The 17397-nt window shown below is 43.1% G+C and overlaps 1 protein-coding gene across 6 annotated transcripts; it reads left to right on the top strand.

The window, feature by feature from the left end:
• Window positions 1-3297: 3297 nt before the first annotated feature.
• Window positions 3298-17389, top strand: LOC125770166 (1-acylglycerol-3-phosphate O-acyltransferase Pnpla3-like). 6 transcript variants are annotated; one of them, XR_007419152.1, is made up of 10 exons: window positions 4927-5145; window positions 5254-5872; window positions 12877-13109; window positions 13182-13834; window positions 14670-14775; window positions 14843-14970; window positions 15041-15188; window positions 15256-15376; window positions 15584-15715; window positions 15876-15991. XR_007419152.1 is itself a non-coding variant. In XM_049439515.1 (9 exons), exons 2-9 carry the CDS (start codon window positions 5713-5715, stop codon window positions 16190-16192), a joined length of 1866 nt encoding a protein of 621 aa, XP_049295472.1. In that variant the 5' UTR covers window positions 3298-3490; window positions 5254-5712; the 3' UTR covers window positions 16193-17389. The 6 variants fall into 6 exon arrangements, 5 of the variants coding, with proteins under 5 accessions (XP_049295472.1, XP_049295475.1, XP_049295474.1 ...); XM_049439515.1 differs by lacking the exons at window positions 4927-5145; window positions 15584-15715 and adding an exon at window positions 3298-3490 and having other exon boundaries at window positions 15876-17389; XM_049439518.1 differs by lacking the exon at window positions 15584-15715 and having other exon boundaries at window positions 15256-15426; window positions 15876-16036.
• The last annotated feature ends 8 nt before the right edge of the window (window positions 17390-17397 follow it).

The raw sequence follows: 17397 nt of genomic DNA, 5'->3' as shown, positions 1-17397 counted from the left end.
AATTTGTATTTCGGATACTACTGCATGGTAAGGTTGTTCAATGAATGTTCTTTATAAGTGATAAAAAAACAAAATTGCAGGGTCTTTGAGATTTAAGCTTTTGTGTATTGTATTTTTTTTAATTAATGCTTTTAAATTGAATTGAAATTAAAATAAATTAAATTAAATTAAAATAAATAAATCAAAAAGATTAAATTTATCTTCAACTTCATACAGATGACACTGTATTGAAAATTCGTCTAGACCTCAGTTTTTATTTATTAAGTTTTCTAGCACAGGCCTTCCCTACATCAAATCGTAAGCGCCTAAATGTAGGCTTTACTCTGCTATTCTATTCGAATTTTTTTATGAGCTTAGTTAAATCAACACGTAAATTATGTTGTTATGCTTCGGTACGGTTATGCTCTCAACGATGTTCGTAATACATAAGAACTTGAAATAAATATATAGGACTGATAAGTACGATATTTATAGATGCGATAATACAAGCAGTAGTATTTGCTTAATGAGATATAAACGATGGGTTCACTTATTGTTTTTCGGATTGATTTGAAATAATTTAATATAGCGATTTCTCCTATCGATTTCATCTTATAGTGAGTTATTAGTCAAAATTCTTTGATTGTAGTTCAGTTAGGCACACAATTGTTATCAGTCTACGTGTGATCGGTTCGAGTGATAATAATACATTGCTTTATTCTCCTTTCTCTTGCTTTCACTTATCCTACAATTACAATTACACGTACGCTAATACTAATACTAGTAATTCTAGTATGATTTCATCCGTCTGTTACACTGTTTTGTCGCATGAACATTAGACGAAATTTATTATCAAATATTTCTTATAGACGTTCAACCACAAAATGTCATACCATGCATCATCCTATGAGACAGAGGAATGCATATATGTATCAGTATACGAATGCAAGTATTAAACATGTAAAATCTAACTAACGATATTTATAATCATGATTCGTAGGAATCATAACCTAATTCATACCGATTAAACAAACTGCTCAAATATTTGTTCATACTATATATCACACACCGCGTGGTTATCGTGGTTGGATTGTAATGGCGTTCCAGACTGGTTTGATGTTGTTACTGTACTGCAAGTACAGTTCAGAGCTTAACATAGTTCGGTTGAGAATGTAATAGTACTACTTGTTCTCACCTGTAGTTAAGTGTATTTTTTTAGTTTTAAACTTGCAATAATTATTGGTCACGATATCGCCACAGCGCAAACGTCCTATAAAAATTAATACAAACAACAAAGTGTGGTGATTAAAAAGTGCGTAAATCATGTTCTAAAACCAGATTTCAGATGTATCACAGTTAAAAATATTTTCGTGTTTATAGTTAAAAACGACAACGGTCCAATGGGTGATACTAACGGAAATGATCACGTACAAGTGTGGCCGTTAGAAACATCGGATCAACAATCAACAGATAGTGCTCTAAATGCATACCGTTCTTTTCGCAAGAATAGTATAATTGCTAAGAACGTCGTGGCCGGTTCTTTGGATGTCTCACTTCTGACGGCTAATGCAAACCAGTTACGTCTTTTGCTTGCGTATAATGGAAATTCCAGCACTTACTACGTGTGCATGGGCTTGGTCATTGCCTCGCTTGTTTTGGAAGTCCTTAAATATTTGGGTGTCATCATTATAAAGGTACGAAAATGCTACGCAACGAGGCGTTTAAAATTATATCAAAAACAACTAATCATGACTCTGGTTTTCGTTCTTAGAGCTATCCAAATTCTGAGCCATGGTTGGGAGTGACCATACCATTCTCAGTTGCTATAATAACGGTCATCAATTTATTGTTAGCTGCCCTAATTCAATTGTGAACTACGCTATTGTGTACAAGATCAAGCTGATAATGAAGTGCGAGTAACTCTCTTTTTGCACAAATAAAATCAAGGAAAGTCAGGTATTAAAACAATCTAAAGTTGTAATAACTCTGTTGTAAATGCCTAATCAATGTAATTGCAATGTAAAAATGGTTAATAAGTAATTATCAAACTACAACTCCAAATGTCTCAGGTATAATGTTTTCATATTTTAAACATAACTATAGGGTTTGAAAGCGGTAAGTACATATTTAATTTTTTTGTTAGTATCCTTAGTATCCTAGTAGTATTATTTTGTTAGTGCCATGTTCTTGGAGATTGAAGGATGATCCAGAAAAAAGTAAGCAAGTTCCAGGAAGTAAATCCGAATTAAGTGTGAAAAATTATTTTATTCCCTCAAACTCTCTGAAAATCAAATATTTCTCTCAAGCCTTGTTCAACCACACAAGCTATCACTCAAGACATAAATATTACCAACTGTGTCTGAAGGATTTTTTCAATTTTCTCAAGATTTTCATTCTTTCTCACTACCACATTTTTCTTCAAAGATAAACTTCTTTCTACGTTTCAACAGTGATGAATTGTTAGCAGAGCAGAGTAGATTTTTAAACATTCATGATTTTTTTTCAAAATTCTGAAACTGACAGTTTTTTTAAATGTGCAAAACCGTTAACGGATTCCCTTCGCCTTTCCGTTTGAGTTCCATATTGGATCGAACGAAAATAGAACTCATTTCGGCTAAAGTCTGAAACACGACCCCCCCCACTCACGGTCACTCATCTGCGTGTCAATTTTTCGTACAGGGTGGTTCGGAGACTATGCAATGTGGCCTGAATTTGATTTTTTTTACAATTACTATTAAATTGTAAGGAGGTTTTCGCATAGTGAAAAGTGATTTATTCATCGAGGAACCAAGTTCCATACGCTGTTTGTGAAACCGTAAAATTTTCCTCATTTTTGGCCCAACTTTGCCCCATAGCTCCGCCGGTATCCAAGATATCGCCAAACTTTCTTCTGGCCATGGCTAGATGGCACTTGTGGCTACATTTCGTCCATGCACCACTAATCGCTACCATGTCTGTGGCCGGAGCTATTCGCGAAAGCTCCAACGGATCGCCAATCTTTGACCTGTGGTCGATAGATGGCACCAATTGCTACATTTTCTTCTTGGACGGCCATGCCCTCAGGTGTCTGTGTCTCGAAACATAATTAAAAACAACGCAACCGATTTCGAACCACCCTGCACGAAAGAAAGTCACTCAAATGAGTGCCCGTGAGTGGGGGGGGGGGTCGTGTTTCAGACTTTAGCCCTCATTTCATTGTTCAGCTCCGAAGTGAGTTTTGGCAGCGGCGTGAGTTACCATTTGTCTGTTGGGTCCATTTCCGAAGCTGGCCGAAGTTTGACAGCTTGTATGTGGAAGATCGATATAACTGTGAGCGCGGAACAAGGTCGCTGAATATTTGGTGAAAACAACGTTGGGTGTGTCAGACGTACAAAACAAGAGCCAACAATATGCTGAACGTAGCGGTATCTTTTTATCTCGTTCGCTTCAAATAACTGATCCGGTGATTACTCTAGGCAGAATAGTGTCCTGCATTATCATCATTTCTTGTATTCATCTCTACGAGCAACAAGTACGTATCGTGGCTGATGTGCAAGGGGTGTCGGATATGTTAACGTCCAATTGGCACCTACGTTATCAAAGAAATTTGCGTGTTAGAGCAAAACGTGCCTCCTGGTGTTTCTGGCGAATCGAGGGATAGTTTTTCTCCGAAAACAGCAGCATACCGTGTTCCTGAGCATGTGTACGAAGCAACCGAGAAACTAACAAAACGCACGATGGAAGATTTTTGCGGCACTAGCTGAAAGTGCTTGTGAGATTGGTCAGAAAAGAAAAAAAACTGCCCGTTTGTGGCGGGCCGCATCAAACGGTCAAAAAAGTGGAAGGTGTAAAAAGGAAAAAACACAAGCGAGAGAACACCTAGCGGCAGAAAGAGAGAGAGAGAATGAGTGAAATAGGCAACAAACAAGGACCTAGAAACGTCCGTTGCTAGGATAACGAATCCTTACCATGCGTTGTGCGGTGAAAAAGGAAAACGAAACGCGTCGAAAGAGACGAAAGATTGTGCAGCTGCCACTTTCCACCTCGTACCCTTTTTGTTTTCCCACAAACAAAGCTGATGGTAACGATTTTTCAGCGAATTATGTTGTACACCGTTGTTTGTGCGTGTTTGTGTTTCCGTTTTGTTTGCGGTTGGAAAGTGTATAACCGGAAAGTTCCTTTTCGTTAACAGGTAGAAACGCAAAAAAGGCAGCGCGAAAAGGAAAACGGAAAAAACGCACCACAAAATAAGCGCTTTGCTTTCGGTTGCCATAGCAACGGGGCATTTGGCCTTACCGACCCGCTTTCGTACGTGCACGTATAAAGGTGCGCGACTCCCGCCAGTCTTCTTTGGAATGTTCAAGCGCAACAGCGAAATGTTGCGGAATGCCAACAATGCAGCAGAACAGCTGTTTACGTGTATGCGTGTGAGTGCAGTTTGCACGTTTACTGAACAAAAAAACAAAACAGCAATGCAGTTTCCATCATTTGGGTCGGTTTGGTGTTGGTTGTTTGGATGTGCCGTTAACAGTGTGCTGATAACAGCGCATTTTTATTTGCATGAGTGTGCAACTTGTTATACACACACACACACACTCGTCGCTCTCCTATTTGAGCATCGAAGCCGTTTGCCACTCCGGAAAGGTTCGATCTTCGAAGGGATTTGTTTACATCACCAGCACCACCGAAGCGGGGCCAATTCCATTTGGAACTGCATTTGGAAGTACACGGAAGGGCAGCAGGCGCGGTAAAAAAAAGGCAACCTCTCTCGCGATTAGGTCGCGCTCACTCCCGCGATGGGTTAGAGCAAAAGAGCGTAAGTTGGTCGAACTGATGATGTCAATCACCATCCCCAATATCAGTTGCTTACAACACGACCGCAAACGTGTGAGAGAACGGCGGCGACACGAAAATAAGGGTTCGAAACACCACCGTCCGTTTGCGTGGTGGGTGCGTATAAAACCGCGACCCCAGCTAACGGTCAGCTTTCAGTCTACTTCCGGACGAGCGAGAGTGCGATCGTACGGTGCCGCACGTTCATACAATTTCAACCTCAAAGCATACTAAGTCTTGCCCTAATCCCAGTCACCTTCTGCTTCTAAACGCGCTCCCAAGGTTTTACGCATTTTCGAAGAAACCCTTCGCGTGTTGGGTTGCTTTGTTCGCGCGAACGCTTCCAGCTTTGTGGTACGGACATACAACGGGGTTGTTTGTTTACGGATGGAGTGTAAATGACATGAAGCAGCGCTTTCCTTCAAAATACTAACGTCTTTCGTTGTTCTTGTATCGTTTTAGGACAAGACATAATGTAAATCAACCGTCTGGAGAACAAAGTTTCAGTTGGAAAAGAGTGTAAAGCGTGGAAAAAACAAACCACATTCATTCCTGCGCCAAGTGCATAGGGGACGTAAAACAACTAATAATAATCGTTAAAACTATCGCGACTTCAATTGGTGAATGTGTTTTGAAACGTGTGAAGAATAGGTGAAATCTGAAGAAAAAAAACTTGCGTTCCGTGAAGAAGACGCAGCTAATTATTACCAAACGAATACATAAAACAAAGCACGGTGTTTATAAAGTTTTAGGCGCAAAGTGTTATTAAAGCTTTACCAAACCCGATACCCTTGCTGTCAAAACAGGCTGCAAGCAGAAGCGTATTTTTTTTTTAGGCCCGTGTGTACAAAAGTGATTGATTTTCTCGGTGATTGTGAAAAAGGCAAGGAAACCAACACTGTCCGGCAATCTAATCCGAAGATGAATCTATCGTTTGCCGGCTGTGGTTTTCTCGGCATCTATCATGTCGGTGTTGCGGTGGCGTTCAAGAAATATGCACCTCATCTGCTGCTGCACCGCATCAGTGGCGCATCGGCCGGAGCCCTTGCCGCCTGCTGTCTGCTCTGCGATATGCCATTAGGTAAGTGAAGTTGAGTATCCTTTAAGGGACGACCGTTTTTAACGGGGTGTACAACGGTGCCGAAATGCTCATGAACTTTAATCCGGCTGAAATTCGTTTACCTGGGTAACGTGACATGATGTTATATGTAACAACAGCAATTAAGGATAGCATCATCATACACGAGTAGTCGAGTGGTAAAAGAAATGATCGTCCGTAACGTGGGAACAGGTAGTTCCGCACTCTGTGTGTCAGGTGCATTAAAATCTCTTTAGCTTCTTCAAACCCTAATTACTCTCATTATTGGTATATTTTGTAGGAACGGAAAAGTACCGGGTAGCATCCATCTTCTTCACTATTCATGCTTCATGTAGAGATTGTTGCGGTGTACGAAAGAATCCCGCAGAAAAGAATCGACAAAGGCGATCGTTCGTCATGACAACGACCCTTTGGATCATTCATCTCCGCCAGCAACAGTGATTTCGTTTGAAGTTGGGCGGCATCTGGGGATGCTGTCAAGAACTTCCGATTGTCAGAGTGTCAGACGGGATGTGTTCGTGTTGTTTACCAAACTATCCTTCACCGCGCAGTATTGCGGTAGACAAACAAAAACGCTCCATTCGATCGATCAAATAATCGCCCGTTTGTTTAGCCTCAAACACGTGTCCAATCGGGAATGGACAGGTTCGTTGCGTCTTTCCAGAGGAACGTATTAGTCATGCCGTCTCGTCAGACAGTTTTTGTACTTTGGCATATCTGCCCTTTGCACCGAAAGGTACAGAATTAAACGCTGACGATGTGTCACCTTAAGCGCTCCAGTCAGCTGATTCTAAATCCCCCTTTATGGAAGGGAGAAACGAAGGACGCAAGGTTGAAAGTTCAAGCTCTTTGTCTAGAGGTGCATCTTGGTAGCGGGATTCCGTGTAATCGAATCGCGGTAGCGGATTGAAATTTGATCCAATTTAATCAGTTGGGAAAGATAAGTAATGTAGCACTCTTTCCATTTCCAACCTAAATGTTATGGAGAAGAAGTTTACTCAACGCTCTTCCAGTACACGTTGGAACTCCCCCTACCCTTGAGTTTGTTTGACGTCGCGTGCCCTAATCATATCGCTCCTTCAACCCGGACAAAGCGATGAGATCATTGCCTGTGCATTGAAGGGATTTTCGAACACAAACTTGGACTGCCCTTTGAACAGACTATTTCGGTGTAAAAGAGGAAAGCCGAGGCACCTGACCGGTGGACACACATCGTGGGTGTATAATGAAAAGGTTTGAGCAGGAAGGAACATCGTTATCAAAACACCACACCAATCTATCTAATCTACGATGGGACGGTTGCGGGACAGGTTCCCATTGGCCTCCCATGGAAGTTGAAGGCGCTATCTAGATTGGAAGGAGTTGAACGAATTTTCCGTATCCTAATCCTGCTCGATGTTGATGAACCGATGAAATGATTTTATTCGATTGAAAATGAATTAACGAAGTTTATTAATTACGAAGAAGGAAAGGGGAGACTCCAAAACATAATCCCTCCTCACAATCAGCAATTGAAAAGAACCTTGAAAATGTGCGCAAATATTTCTCAATTCCAGGCGTCTCAGGGTCAAACGTGTACTACGCATTAGCAAATAGGGCGCCAGCCCGTGAAGGGGGAGAAACAAAAAAAAAACACATATATGGTCGCTAATAGAGTTTAAGAAACTTCTTTCGACGCAGAAAGTTCTTGCGTACTTTCCCTCCAATCGTGGATTAGAAGCATTTGGTACTGATGACGCAAAAGGCAAACCTCTCCAACAAGAAAGACACAGTTTTCGTTGTCCTGCACACCGAGTTTGATGAAGTTGAGGGTCGTAAAATTTACGAGTGTCGTCTGCCCCTCTGTTGTGATTCTGGTTCATCCTGCAAAACATGGTCCGCTGGGTGCTGGAACTCCTGCAATGTATTATAAGGGGTTATCAGCAATTGAACCACGCCACCGTGTGTGGGTTGGTGTTTTGGTCAAATGGTGGAGGGATTTGTATTTCTGAAGTGGTTTGAGGAATGTTTTGAATTTTTCGCTTCTACCTCATCGGATGGTGGTTGGTGGAAGCAATTGAGAAAGAACCCCCATTAGGAATGTTTCACTCGCTTCTTCCTTTGACCCGATTGTGGTGCGAAGAATGTAAGGTTTCACAGCCCACTATCGCATGGGGCAAGTTTTCTTTTTGTTCCGCATGTTGTATTTGGGTTATTGAACCGCAGCATCATTCGCCTTCGTCATTATCATCCGTGATCCGCTGAGGAGTGGTCTTGATCGCGTAATCGACGTGTTGAAGGAAAATATGTACCAGACACGTCAGAACGTGTCCCTTTTGATGTTTTAAAGTTTGTCCGCACATTGTCAGCACATTTCTTGCTGAAGTAGTTATGCTTACACGGCAGCGCACTAAACGACGAGTGACACAATTTTTGTAGGCCAATTGTATGCCAAGGTGTCAGAGAGTAAACATGCTCGAAATGGCAAAGAAAAATTAGGTTAATTTTGTTTAAAAAACAAAAAGGAAAATGTAATCAAAGCTCTTGTTACACCTTCCACTAATTTCGAATGCATTCGTGCTTTGGTTTGTTGCAAGAAAAAAAAAACATGAGCAACAGGGAACTCGACTCGTTTGCTCGCACGCATAGACATAGTTTGAATAAATATATAGCCGCAACCCTGGGTAGGTCAATTCTAAACGAGCGCACTAACTGTTTCAAAACGATTAAATCCATTCGCCATTTCGCCACTTCTTGCTTCATCCCCACTTGCCCGATCCGATTGTTGTGCGTCTTCGAGATGTGCATTACGCATGCATTAAAGTGCATGAAAGTGTGTTGCCTGCGTGCCCATGCAACGGCACCGAAACACTTTCCCTTGTCGTGCGGTACTTGCTCTCTTGTTTGTTCGCTTATTTATCCAGCCAAGATAGTCGAATGTCGAACAGTTTGTGCAACGGAAAGCGAGAGACGAAAAGCCTTTCACTACTACTGCGCCTCGTGAATTGTATTTCGCTCACGTGCCTTTTGGGGTTTCGCTCGTTCGTCCCACAGCACACGTCTACGACACGGTGTCTATTGACGGCTTATTGGCCTCCAGAGGCACATGGTTGCAAGCATGGCAAATGGCGAAATTGCACCAATTGTCACCATCCGTCTGTGCTGGTAACGTAACGACGCACATTTTTCGCAAGGTCAAAACCACGTGCCGCCAATGCTCTCGGCCTAAGTAGCAGCCGCGAGCTAAGCGAATTGTCAGGGGGTAAGATTGTAAACAACTTGTTTGTATCACTAGTGGGCGCGAATCTGTGAGGCGGCAGCTAGGCAGCTATGGACATGTGCAAATGGAAACCTTATAGATTGCGAAAACGGAATGCCCTGGCTGAGGTCATACGCATATACTGGCCTTCTTCCAGCTTACATGTGATGACATTGAGGCGTTGTTTTTTATCTGCTACAAGCAAACTACCGGATAATAAGATTAATTGTTTTTTGATATATTTTAGGGAACTCTCAAAACGATGTGATTATTTCGCGACCGAACATGGCAAAGCACGTGACAGAAATAAATGGACTTTGTCACCGATATTCTGCATGAATCAGAGTTATCTTCCTCAATTAAGACCAATTTGGCGAACATACTGCCTCAGCACGAGGTTCTGTGACAGTTTTGTGTCACATTGTGCTGCTGCACATTGGCCTCTATCACTAAGCACTTACTTCCTTCGTGTCTCAAAAACCCAAACGATCTACCAAACAAAGAGCAAAGGGATTAGCGTGCATCGCGTGTGACGCAAATGGTGGCATGATTTGTTGCTACAATAGAAATCCAATCACGCACACCAACAACGAATGCAAGTGCCTTTGTTTTGTTTTGTTTTTTTTTCTTGTAATGCATCGCCTCCATCGTACGGCCTTTAATAGCCAAGTGGCGATAAGAAATGGGTTGTCGATTGATCAATTCAATGTTGCCAACAATGCGCTCCACCAGCTTCACAAGCCTTCGTCAGATACTACGAGCCTGGAAGCCTTAGCAAATGTTCGGGTTTTTGGTCGTGCTAATCGCGCGAGTTCCAGCGTAAACACTGTGTAGTGTTCCGATTAGTTGCCATTATCATAGGGGGGGCACTCAAAGCTGACCTGGAAAAAGTGTCGGCATCACAAAGAGAGAGAGAGAGGTGGCCACTTGTTACTTATACTAGCGCAAACTATTTTCCAGCCGGAAGGCATAAGTAAATATCTCATACTGAGGAAACGATGATCATTAACTGATCATTAGTAAGGACTGTAACTGCTGATGTCCTAAATTCGAACAAATCTTGTCAGCTTTGCTAAAATAGTTTCACTGACCAAACTGATCGTTATCTCACCGCACATCTCCATTGATGCGAAGCTACTGAGCATCATTGGAATGATTGTCCAAAACTGACCTAATTGACCTGCTTCTTTAGCGATTGTCAGACCTTAATGACCTGATAGCTTTGATGAAGTGGAGATGATGCCAATGCCAGGGACTCGACTGTTATGACGCGTTCGAATCGGATGATCGACAACTCCATTATATGTAGTTAGAGAGTTATGCTATCATTAGCCACATAAAATGGGAATTCTAACGCCTCGTTCGTTTTTTTTTGTTTTATTTTAACATTTTTTTCTGTTATGTTACGGATGGTGTCGTAACACTTTCTGCTCTATGCCAGCACACACGCACATACGGACACAATTCTGGAGCGATTCATGTACTGAGTTCCTGATAAGAAATAACCATCGTGTGCTGTATTGACGTCAACATTCGCATTGAACGCCAAGAAGGAAGAGAAGATGTCTAGCAGTGGTGTATGGAGGTTGTGTTTTGGTTGTCTGGTTACGGTGAAGGAGAAGGTTCATCAGCAGAACACACGCAAAGGGGTTTTTTGTGTCTATTTAATGTAAGCTTATCGGCATACCCAGCAAAGAAACCGCTTAAATAAATGTCGCTTCACGCCTCAAGGCCAAGCGTTGATTGCGAACAGAAGCAAATAGTTTGCTGTGTAATGCTCTGTTGGTGCGTTTAAGAAACTCGAAAGGATTTAATATTTATAGATATGTAAACTAATGACTTTGATTGCAAAATTGGTGATAAGAGTTAGCTCATTCATGACCTTGAAGAAAGCGCGCAATTTTGTTTATCTTAGCAAATGACAAAACAAATCTGAGGAATTAAACTAGATTAGCTGCTCCATGACGCGGAACTGAATGATTAAAAGGCACCTGCCCGTCACCTGCAGGGGGTGATGAATGAGTGGGAAATTTGATATTTTATCGTCCACCCTTAAGAATTACAGTACAAAAACAATGAAATCACTTGTGTTGTTATATTGTGATCATGTCAAAAAACATCTAATAACGATCGGATAGAATTTGCTGGTTTCCGATCGTAAACATCCGCTCTAGACCGCTCCGCCAACAACGAAGTTAATTCGAACACGTAGTATTTTGATCTCCAAAAATTCCCGCTGACCTAGGCAGGCGTCCCATAACAAGCCGGATATAAATCGTACAATTCTAAACCCTGCCACGAGCGTGTGATGTTGAAGGGCTCGTCCCGGGTACGCACATGTCGCCGTTGACGTCCACGTCTAGGGTGACCTCGAGATATTATCGTTACCTTCTCACCTCTCTTTTTAGCGCAAGAAGAGCGGGAACGGTTCTGTTTTGTTTAGTTTAACTGCGACGCAAAAAAGACACCCCTTAACTGAACCTCTGTACTGGTAGGCCGGCGGGGGGGTCTAGGGTTTTGCTATCCACAAAATTCCAGTTGACGGGCCTCCAAAAATCTAATCGCTCGGTTTGCTCCCCACAGACACACGCGCACGTCGCGCCGTTATTTATCTAGAAACTTCTCCACGCGTCCACAATGTTGTAGGGCAGGGCGGGCGACATCTCGGGAACTGCGTAACGGGCCCTTTTTTTCGAAAGCGCTCTGTGTGAGTCGCTGCGAGTAGACCACAGAACGGGAAGAGACGGCGAAACATGAAGCGAAGGGAAACGAATCTACCTACTACTGATGGTATGGCGTGATCGGGCACCAACACATAACAACTCCGAATCCCCCCAAAAATGAAGCGGTACGGTGTGTCGAAATATATGCGCGCCGACCTATGTTGGGAAATATCCGCCACTGTTCCTACGGTGTGCGGCGCAAAAGACCGATCGAGTTTAGGGCATACGCATAGGATAGGAAGGGCCCGTAAGGGTCGGTGGAACTGGGTGTGAGACGAGTCGCTTTTGAAAGACGAAGTCTAATGGCTTGATGACTTTCGTCTTTCGATTGTTTTTTTTTTGGTGTTGGTTTCGCTTTTTTGGAGGCCCGTCCTATACGCATCCCGCCGGCTATTGGTGCTTCCGGAGATGCTGTAGTGGGGTATGATGAGAAACACGAACCAAAAGAAACAAAAAAGGTGTGTCTGCATGACGTCAACATAAACTTTCGAAAAAGGTAGTAATGGAGGAAGGGCGATGCAATAACTGCTGCATTCGACGAAGGGTTTTATGGGAAATTCTGGAAATTTCTTTATCTGAAATTAGATGCACTTGAATGCTACTGTAATTGACTATTAACGTCAAGTCATTACTACTGTTCTAGCACACTTCAAGTAATGGTAGAGAGGAAGTGTTTTATATTCCTCAGCAAAATCCTCCACAAAATTCCTCAGCATGTGTGGCGTTCCCGTAGTTCTAAAGTCCACGTACGAAACTATCAATTAAACCTCGAGTAAACATGCTGCTGTTTTGTTCGATGATTTCTCGCGTGTTATTATTAATACGCGCGGATACTCGACATACCCAACCTACAGCACCGTCACGCCACAGATCGTGTCAGGTTCAAGTGGTTAACCTTGTCGTTGCGCAACCACGGTCTCGATTACGCATGCTCCACTATCATGAAGCCGTATTCGAAAATGTACACTATCAATTTCACCTGTCGTTGCTAATCAATCCGTTTGTCTGTTTTTGTAATATTTCAGGTGAAATGACGTCCGATTTCTTCCGCGTAGTCAACGAAGCCCGATCACACTCGCTAGGCCCATTTAGCCCCCGGTTCAACATACAGACCTGTCTGCTGGAAGGACTGCAGAAATTTTTGCCCCCGGATGCGCACGAACGTGTCAATGGCAAGTTGCACATCTCCCTGACCCGTGTGTACGATGGCAAGAACGTGATCGTGTCACAGTTCAATAGCCGCGAGGACCTTCTACAGGTATTGTCTAACATTGAAGGTGGATTTCCGTGTTTTCTCTAAAATAATTTTCTTTTCTTTCTCTTCCCGTAGGCACTTCTTTGTGCGTGCTTCATTCCGGTGTTTTCGGGTCTTTTACCACCCCGATTCCATGGCGTACGATACATGGATGGTGCATTTTCCGACAACTTACCAACGCTGGACGAGAACACGGTCACGGTCAGTCCGTTCTGTGGCGAAAGTGACATCTGCCCACGTGACAATAGTTCGCAGATGTTTCACGTTAACTGGGCTAACACTAGTATTGAACTTTCGAAGGAGAATATTAACCGATTCGGTCGCATCCTTTTCCCACCGAAGCCGGAAATACTGTCCTCCTTTTGTCAGCAGGGATTCGACGATGCGCTCAACTTTCTGCATCGAAACAATCTCATCAGCTGCACGCGCTGTCTAGCCGTCCAGTCGACATTCGTTGTAGCGGAGCAACCGTCACCGAACCTGGAGGAACAGATCCTGGAAGAATACGATCCCGAGTGTAGCGAATGCAAGGAGTGTACGCAGCATCGTAAGAATGCGCTGGTTGGCAGCATGCCCGACAATGTGCTAACCGTGTTCCAGACGTACATCGAGCAGGCGAACAAGGGTTTAATCAACTGGGTGTTTCGCCATCGGGGTGGCAAACTGCTGGCCGCACTATCGCTTCCCGCCATTTTGCCAGCCGATATCGTGTGTGCCACACTGACTAAGTGAGTTCTTTTGCTTTAAAGGATAGCATCATTTTTGCTTCTGTTCCTTCCTGCTAGTCGCACCCTTACGCTCCGCCATCATTCAATTTATGTGTCCATTCCGGGGGTGGTAATTCAACGTCGGAACGATTCTGCCTATTCCAAGCCGGTTCCTGGTCACACTACCGCGTGTTTTGTGCAATAGTCATTAACCGATTCTTGCTTCACCAAATTCCCATTACCACCTCACCAATGAAACCGCTATAGTAGTTGAATTAGAAATCGTAACTAACCGCTAAAAACACCTTTCCTGCCCCTATATCCTTCACCTCCAAAACAAAAAACAAACCCACGCAAAATTTTCCGCACACTATAGTATCGTTGGTGGTATGATCGAGCAGCGACAGTTCCACTACCGAGTGCTTGGTAATGTCGTTTGCCCAACGCAGGCTACCACTAGCCATGGGTCTCGGCACGCTCAACAGCACACTCAACAACACCGTTTGAAATGTAACCATCTTGTATGCTCCTCCACGTCTCGATCCGTTCCCCTTCCTTTACCTTTCGACAGATTGGCAACATTGGGTGTCCCTGACCGGGAGCGTTTTCTAGCGCAACTCGAGAACCGCCTAGCGTACCGGTAAGCGCACGATTTTCGAATCCCACCTACCACAACACGTGAGATGCTGTTGCGTGTCGTCCTCCTGTGCCCGTGTTTGTTCTATGTTCGTATATTGTACTCTTTTTCTTTGTTGGTGGTGGAAGTTTGGGTGTGCTGCGGAATGCTGCAAAAGGCCTTTAGCGAATTGAAATGATTTTACCCAATTAACTCAACTATTTCATTTCCACCGTCCAGACTGATGGGTGCGGCACCATCGATAGGGAAACAAATATGGGCGATGAGCGAGTATGTGCTGAAGAACTTAAACACGATCCTGCTAAAGGTGCGACGGCGACAGAAGGTAAGGTGAAAAGAAACTTCTTGATCGTGCCGAGTAACTAATGGAAGTTTGTTTTTCCTCTTCTCAGCAACAACAGCAACTGACCGCGAACCTACAGTGCCAGATTGCGCTTACGGAATATAATCAAAGCGTCGGTCAACAACATCACCAGCACAGCCATCGTAGTTCGATCATCGACATGCGAATGGATGATGGGTATGCAAATATGCACCCTGCCTGTGTGTAGCTTTCCAATTCTAACAAGCCGTTTGTTTAATTGTTTTAGAAAAACTTTCAGCAAAGAAATTACTCCGACCTACACCTCTGGACATCATTCGGCGATGGGTGATATCGATGCTTTCGATCACATACTGCAAGTGTCCTCGCATCACGACGCAATGTACGCTTACTATTACATGGACGAAGACAATAAGGTAATGTTTAGCTGGCCAGTTTCGCCACACGATCACCGGTAATCTAATATATCATCTAAAATCGTAGGTTAAGGTAACGGAGATATTCGACATGAGTGAGAGCGATAATCCTGCCCTACAAACGGCCAACGAGCTCGAGGCGAACCAGCAGCTGGAGTTCGATAACGACTGGGAAACAACACAGCCAGGTACAGGCCGGATGAAACGTTATAGTTGGACGTCCACCATGGCACATTGTGTATGTCCACCATTCGCCTCCCACCATCTTTCATCCAAGTGTTTCTCGATATTACGTTTGTTGTGTAGAAATTTGCTAAACTTCTGCAAAAAAATGTGTCAATCTTTTACAGCAGAAGATTTAACTGTTTGTTTGTATGATTTGTTTCGAATTGCAGAAAATTGCGCACAACACGCTGCACGTGGTGTTTAATGACAGGATCCGCTTTATTACTAACCAAAAATGCACCCAACCTTCTCTACTATCATCACCATTCTATGTGTCACTATGTGTTATCTCTGCACGTTATGTACGTTTGTTTTGTATGTGTATAGTAGAAAAGAATCTTACGTTCAAAATGTTTTGAGTATATGTTTTGTAAATAGTCCTTTTCTTTTATAATTAAGCACGTTGTAATAATGTCTTAATCTATACTTAATCATTTCCCTCTCTCTATCTATCTCTTGCAGATTTCCTCTACGCCAACTCGTACGGTGGAGACAATATAATTGACATCGAAGAGTATATCGATCCCAGCATCTTTATGACTGGTAACCATCATCACCTCATGAGCGGCAACAACAATAACAACAACGGCGGCCTCAATACGCTAACGCAGTATCCGATCAATCCGTGGGAATGCTCGCAAGTACAAATCGAAGAGCTGTCAACGGACTTTAACGATCCCTCGCTGGAACCGGAAGCGGATCAGCAGACGAGCCTCATGTCAGAATCAGCAACCCTCCTGCTAAGCAAACCACCCTCTTCGTACTCGATTGAGATGTAACCATAGCGCTGGCTATCGCAATCTCAAACTTAGGTGAATAATTTTACGTAAAACGGATCACGAAAATGTAGGCGGCATGTGAATCGTGAATTAACCATAGGCAGGCTGCTATCTCTCGTCTATCACACGAGGTGAGGGTGAGAAATAGTGCTGCTCGGCATTGTCACATTATGTGGGTTAGAACGAAACGTTACCGAAAATGATATTACCATTTAGTAGCGACCAAAGTTACCTTTATCGTGCACTTTCATTCCCGGGTGTGTTTGGAGGCGCTTTTAAAGCCAAAACAAGCTTATGCCACGTTATAATGCGGCATCATTGCCATGCCTCGGGAGGCAAATGATCCGTTGGAAGCGTGGACCTGAAAACACTAAACAAGTGGGACCATAAATAGGAGCAGTGACTCCAATATCAGAAGACTTACCCGAACTGAACGTTTACGCAAAGGACGGCAAACGTGCACTGCTTGTGTAGAAAAAGGGAAATGGGAAACGGGATAGCTGCAAGCGGCGTGATCGTGTATAGGCTTGCACACGTAGGCAGGAACCTATTATCAGTAAGAGTAACACATTTGCAAAACAATGCGGCTCGATCGAGTAAACGGTTCGAATAGTATGGCCAATATGGTGTACATAGAGTATTTTTGTATTGTGTACGGTCGTCCGGATCGCTGGCACGACGGCCTTTTATTACAATCGAGTACACAAACCACAGTGAGAGGGATACCTTCGTAGGACATTGATGATTAGACGATCGTATCGGTTACATAGATAATTTTAATGTAGAATTAATGTTCCTCTTTATTTCTTCGCCTCTTCCCTCACTTGATCATTCTCAATCCAATGTTCTGTTTGCTTTAACCTATCATTCTTCTGCCATCGAGAAGAATTTTTAAACGTACGTAACGTCAACCAAAAAAAAACAAGAACAATACGATACCTTTGCTTTAATACCAAGACAGCTTTTGTAAGAGGCAACTTTTAAACGGATGTGATTTTGAATGCAAGTATATGTGAAAACGAAACGTAAGGTGTTAGTGTGGTTATGGTTCATTTTAGTAACCGAATAATTTATCAGTCCTTCTCCTTCGTCTGATTTCCGACTCGTCGTTTCTGTTCTACTCGTCGCCGTGATATTGATATTAGAATGCTCGTTCGAAGAGAGTGTAATGCAGAGCAACAAACATAACAAAACAAACAAACCAT

The sequence above is a fragment of the Anopheles funestus genome, chromosome 3RL (assembly GCF_943734845.2).
Source record: "Anopheles funestus chromosome 3RL, idAnoFuneDA-416_04, whole genome shotgun sequence".
NCBI lineage: Eukaryota > Metazoa > Arthropoda > Insecta > Diptera > Culicidae > Anopheles > Anopheles funestus.
The sequence above is the reverse complement of the archived record's forward strand: the minus strand, read 5'-3'. Positions and strand labels throughout refer to the sequence as shown.